The sequence below is a fragment of the Hyaena hyaena genome, unplaced genomic scaffold (assembly GCF_003009895.1).
Source record: "Hyaena hyaena isolate Hyena2069 unplaced genomic scaffold, ASM300989v1 scaffold_21, whole genome shotgun sequence".
NCBI classification, from domain to species: domain Eukaryota; kingdom Metazoa; phylum Chordata; class Mammalia; order Carnivora; family Hyaenidae; genus Hyaena; species Hyaena hyaena.
This window is the reverse complement of record NW_024080653.1, coordinates 6162061-6168172: the sequence shown is the minus strand read 5'-3', so window position 1 is coordinate 6168172 and position 6112 is coordinate 6162061. Positions and strand designations below refer to the sequence as shown.

The following is a 6112-nucleotide window of genomic DNA, read 5'->3' as shown; positions in this document are numbered from 1 at the left end:
CCTCCCAGCAAACAACCATCCTCTCTTCTTTAAAAATTTGAGAACTGGGTACTTTTTAAAAAGTCTATAATCCCAGCAGAAATCCCTCCAGACCCACAGAGTCTGTTTTAGGCTCAGAAATCACCAAGTGACGGACTGGGCTTACTTCAGGAGAACTAACGCGGTCTTTCTGGACGGTGACAGGGACACTGCTGTGCAGACACGGCTCCAGGCGGACACACGACGCACCAGCCCAAGCCCACGTTCCCGTTGGGAGTGGTCTCAACCATTCACCTGCCCAGAGCTCGGTCAGGGCCTACATTAGTGGTGAGTGGTGGGTCTGGACCACTCAGTGGAGTGACCTTGACCCTACACAAGACACAACGCGATTGGAGTTATTTTGCAAACTGCAAACCTTTTGAGTAAAAAGACAAAAACGATACATTCCAAGATGATCTATGAAATGCCTGCGAGATGCAGACAGCTGCCCTGTGGGCTCTGACCTATCCGGGCCTCAGCCTGCAAGCCAGAGTTCGCCACTGCCACACACGTGAGGTCTCGTTCACATGATGGTTCTGTTTTTATTTCTTTAAATGGCTGAGTTATAAATCCAGCTAGTGTGCAGTAATTTCATTATTTTTAATACGCATTTTTCTGCAATAACATCGTGACAGCTCCGTACTGTGGGGTGACACACAATACTTAGAACAGATTTATCATATTTGGTCTGTAAGTAAATAAGGTTTTAAAATTGCCTAAATATACCATTCTGAGCCGTTTCATTCCACCAGGAAAATACAGGGTTTTTCCTTCTCTTAAAAAAAAAATTAAATACCAAAATAACTACATTTAAATAAATAACATGATGATGATGATGACATTTAAAAGTTCACAGTAAGGCCCAAGCCCTCTTCTCTTTGCACAGCTGCTCAGCCCTGACCCCCTCGGAAGGCTCTGGAAAGGCCAGCGGTCTTGTTCCGGGACAGCGGGACTGAGGCCAGGCGAAGGGGGGGCCCTACTGCTCATTCACTCACCTCTGTTTCCTTTCACCTCACTTTTGTGTCTTGTAGGCGAGAAGTCAGCGTTAGGACTGCTTCAGCTCTGAAAGGCTGAGGGGGATTTCCTGTCACAAATCAGAGAAGGACCTGGATGTTTCCAGGGCCCTCATGTTAACACGCAGCCTCTCCTCCACCCCAGCACCTGCTGCTCCCCGCACGCCGGGCAAACCGCACTGTCACCAGGTGGATGGCTGGTCGGATGATGGCTCTGCGCCTCGCGCCGGTGACTGCCACTAGCAGATGTGCCACAGAGAGACCTGTGGCACTTGTCTGAAAAGGGTATGTGGAAGAAGACGGAATCTTTTTTCCAAATGAAGTAGGAACAGTTCTGTCGTTTTAAACACACACAACACTTAGGAGGCTTGTTTTACTTAGAGTGGAAAAATTATGCCAGGGACAAAGTCAACACAAAGAAACAAACAACAAAAAGTAGCAGGAAAGAGAACCAGTTAAGTGCAGCTCGGAGAGTCCAGCAGTTCTTTCGGTCATGGCTACATGCAGCCCAGTGCGGGCATCCGTCTGTCCAGTCAGTCTGTCTGTCCATCCTAAACGCATCCGGCACCTGCTCTAACACGGAAAACCTGCGGATGTCATCAAGTGGCTCCTCTGAACACTAACAGGATAGACAAAAGGAAATCATTCCATAGGCTGAAAACAAACAACAAAAACAAAACTACATTGTTTCTTTTCCCCAAATGAAATCAACACAAAAAGTCCTGTGTGATTCCAAAATTTCCAGAGTAGAAATGGAGTGATCTGAAATGTCAAAGACCCCATCATTTCATCAAGAAAGTACACCTCAAAATACTCTAATCCCACACGTGGACAACGAAACATGGTCTCCTCTCCCAGCGCCAGCCCCCGGGGGCCTGGGAAGGTGACGGGGACGGCGCCCGCCCTGTCCCGGCAGCTCCGCCAGCCCCAGGCACGGGCTCACCCAGGACTCGCGTCTCTGCTCCGGAGGGACCAGCTGAGCTCAGGCTGGGGAGATGCTGCCAGAACCAGGTTTTGTCACATGTGGTTTTGTTCAGGTGTGACTTCTGTCTTTAAGGAGTTTTAAGGCCACCTGGGTTTTGTGTTTTCAGTGCTGAGGTGAAGTCCAACCGCAGGGCCCTCTACCCACCGAGACGGTGCTCCGAGCGTCGGTGAGAGGCAGTGTCTCCTTTTGGCACCACAGAGTTGATACTAAAGTAAGAAAAGCTGTCCCGGTCGCTAGTTCTGGACACCCTTCTCCCTGGCGGCTGCCGGCGGCGTGTCCACACTCAGCGCGATGACGATGCTCTCGCCGTCTTCCGTCTTGACCCGCTTTAGCTCCGGCTGCTCCGACTGGTCACCGTTCTGACGCTTTGTGGGCAGGGAGGCCGACGCCGACGCGTGTGTCGCCAGCATGTGCAGAGGACTCGCCACTGCTGCAAAGAGACGGTGAGTCAGACCCCGTGCTCTTGGGTGCGCCCTCTTCCCCCACGGGGCCCCGGGCGCCAGCTGGCCCAGGCTCTGCCCGCAGGGTTGGCTTGCCTGTGTGACTGTACGGCCCACGGGGGCCAGGTGCACAGGAGCCAGGACTGGGCTCCTGGGGACCAGAAACCCTCTGCAGCAAGTTAACTGTCTGATAAGCGGGTATTCTCCGCGATGGCCGGCACCTTTATCACTTAAGAGAAGCACACACGAGGGAGGCTCCAGGTCAGACAAAGGGACCGCTGCCGGCCTCCCCACCTCCCTCCCCATGCAGAGACCCCTCGTGCCCCACACGACTGCTTCACGTGACGGGGGTGGGCATGTGGCTCAGGCCAACTGGGAGCTGCAACAAGGAAAGCCGGTTAATCCCCTTCTGGGCCCCGTGAGCCTAGGAGTTCACAAGCAGATGTGCGTGCGCCCACGAGCCCGGGGCCGGCTCCTCCGCTTCTCCTTGGCCCCCATCACCAAGCGCGCCCTCCCTCGGCTTCTCTTCACAGACCGACCCTCCCGTCCTTCCCTGGCTCTCCCCCGGTCTGTGCTTTGCACAACCAGGCCAACTCCAGGACATGAAAAGAAAAAAGTGCCACTGCCTCAGAGAAGACAGGCCTGGGCCCCCCTTGGAAGGGGCAGAACCCCCAGCCTCATCAGCATTCCAGCGTGAGGGGCCCAAGCCCTCCACAGTCCAAACCCGGAAACAGCCGGGGAGGCACACAGTTGCCCTGTACCGTGGGAGGAAGGGAAGGGAGGAGGAGTCAGGCTATAGAAAGGCAGACTGGGAACTCGAAAGTGGCGGGGGGGAGGGGGCGGAATACGCTGGGGCCCAGGGGCGCGCACGGCTGCTGTGGACCGCTCTGACCAGCGGGCGGCACAGGACGCAATTCTGCAATTCAGACCCACCTGGTTGTACCCGGACTCGGAATACATCCAGACTGTATCTGGACCACCTGCTCCTTTTCACACAGGGGCCTCGGGCATCTACAACACGTCACACACTCGTGAGAGCACCTGTCCCCCCGATTTGTGTCGGGCTAGCTGTGGCCAGCCCCGGTCTTTCAGATCGTTGCCCCCTGGGTGACCACACAGGAGCAGTCTTGACCTCATGCACTTCATCTGCCAGGCCGGTCCCGATGCTGGCTCTGTGCTAAGGCCCCTTGTGTGTGACACATGGGGATGGAGAGAGCATCCTCCTGGGCAGACGGGCCCTAGGGGTCTCCAGCGGCCAGGCACCCTGAGAACTTTCAGCCCCTGGCCTAGCCAGGAGGCCAGAGTGGAGCTCTGCACGTGGCCATGCCCTCAGGAATAGAGGGGCTGGGTAGACCCTGATTAATAACGGGGGTGTCCTGGCTCCTCTCCACTGCATTCCAGACTAAGTGTCCTGTCCCTGTCAGGAAAGAGGACCTGTGTGGCTGCTGGGGTGGCACCGACAGGCAGCCCAAGTTCTTCCAGGACGACACACCCGCGACATGGTCTAAGATGCCTGACACAAATGTGAGTGAATCAGTGCCCAGAGCTGAGCAACACGGGACGCTGGGACCTTGCTGTGCTCGGCCGCCATCCCAGGAGAAACACAGGGTGGGGGGCCTTCAACTGGTGAACACATACCTTGTTCTATGTGTGCTTCTGGTTAAAGACAACTTACCACGTTAGCACTGAGCTCATGCTTGAAAGCAGCTTATCTAACGTAAGGCAGATAGAGCCTTCTGTGCCCGCAACACCAGTGCTGCCTTTGCAGCACTATGCTTGGGGTCCACTGTAAACAGGAGAAATCGCCAAAAAAAAAAAAAAAAAAAAAAACCCTGAAAAACAGGGCACTAATAGGCTATGAAAAGGACACAGGTTTCTAGTCAGAGCTGAACCCAGGACAGGGCACCACTGTGTCACCCCTCGGCAGGAGCCAGATCCAGCATTCTTCCAACCCACGTGTGTGTGTGTGTGTGTGTGTGTGTGAGCACGTGTGGGCACCGACTGGGATTAGTAACTGTTAGTGATCAAATGCTGAGGGTCAACTGCATGAGGTCACCTCTGCAACTCCCCTTGAGAACCAGCCTCACACAGTGTGGACATGACAGGCGCCCTCAGCTGGTGGAGGCAATGCTGTCCCCTCAGGGCAGGCACCTCCCGGGCCGCTCCTCCCCGCAGGCCAGCGGTGGGGAAACAGGGCAAAAGGCTAACCTGGTCTTCTGCTGGCTCCAGATACACCTTTGCAAAGTGGCCCCCAGGGGAGGCGGAGGTGAACGGGGGCAATGGACTAAGACGACAGCGCACAGGCACCTCCTTCCCCACAAGGCCTTAAAACCTCAGAGCAGCACAGGCCAGAGGGCTGGGGACAGTTTTCTGTAAGAAGAGCCAACGGCTGTGAGCACAATGGGGACTCTTGAGGACAGCGACCGAAGTGTCAGCCTGGAGCTTCTGCTTCAGGGTCACACAGAATGTGGTCAGCAGTCTGAGGTGACCTTTCTTCCTGCCCCCGGACAGAGGCCTGGGACTGGGGTAGCTGTCTCAGCAAAGGCCAACACCGACGGAGCACTGTGACCAGAACCACAGCCCAGTGGGAGAAGAGAGGCTGAGAACGGCCATAGCACGCTGGGCTTTCCGGGGGGCAGGCGACGCAGCCCTGGAAGCCACCGGGAAGAGGAGCGACCCCGCACAGGTGCAGGCCTGACTTCCACATTCACTCTGCGAGGCCAGCTTCACCCTGAGACTGAAGCGGACCAGAATACCACAGGAAAGCTACAAACCACGTCTCTGACAAACACCGACATTAACCTCCTCAACGAGACTGCAGCAAATCAAATTCAATAGCACATGAAAGGGTTACACGCCACGGCCGACATATTCATCCCAGGGATGCAAGAGTAGTTAAACATTTAAAAAAAAGCCATGCAGGGGCGCCTGGGTGGCTTAGTCGGTTAAGCGTCCGACTTTCACTTAGGTCATGATCTCTCGGTTTGTGGGTTCGAGCCCCGCGTTGGGCTCTGTGCTGACTGCCAGCTCAGAGCCTGGAGCCTGTTTCAGTCTGTGACTCCCTCTCTCTCTGACCCTTTCCTGCTCAAGCTGTCTCTCTCTCTCTCTCTCCTAGAAATAAATAAAACATTAAAAAAAAATTAAAAAAAAAAAAAAAGCCATGCAACACACTGCATTCATAAAGGAAAAAACCCACATGATCATCTTGACACAGAAAAAGCATATGACTGAATTCAACACTTTCCCGATAAAGCTCCTCGGCAAACCAGAAAGCGGGGAAACAACTCAGCAAAATACGGTCCATGTACAAACCCACGGCTACCGTCAGCCTCGACGGTGAAAGACGATGCTCTCCCCCTAGCATCAGGAGCAGGTCACGGGTGCCACTGAGATTCAACACCACTGGAGTCCCGGGCCAGCAGGCAGCACACGGCAGTCAACAGCATCCGAATGGAAAAAGAAGTAAAACTCTCTACTAGAAACAACCTAATCTTTGTAGGAAATCCTAATAAATCCACACAAGAAAACCCCCTAGGCCAAAACTATGACAACTCACAACTGAACTCAGCAAAGTTGCAAAGTACAGTATTGACATGCAGATATCAGCCGTGTATATAGAGTAACAATGAACAACTTAAAAAGGAAATTAAGAAAAC

At 54.1% G+C, this 6112-nt stretch overlaps 1 protein-coding gene across 1 annotated transcript in view; it reads right to left on the bottom strand.

Annotated features, from left to right (window-relative positions):
• Window positions 1–537: 537 nt before the first annotated feature.
• Window positions 538–6112, bottom strand: part of FOXK2 (forkhead box K2) — a 69293-nt gene continuing 63718 nt past the window's right edge. Inside the window, exon 9 of the mRNA XM_039226451.1 lies at window positions 538–2446. Coding sequence (XP_039082382.1) covers window positions 2250–2446 — 197 coding nt within the window. The 3' untranslated portion in view covers window positions 538–2249. The remainder of the gene's footprint in view (window positions 2447–6112) is intronic.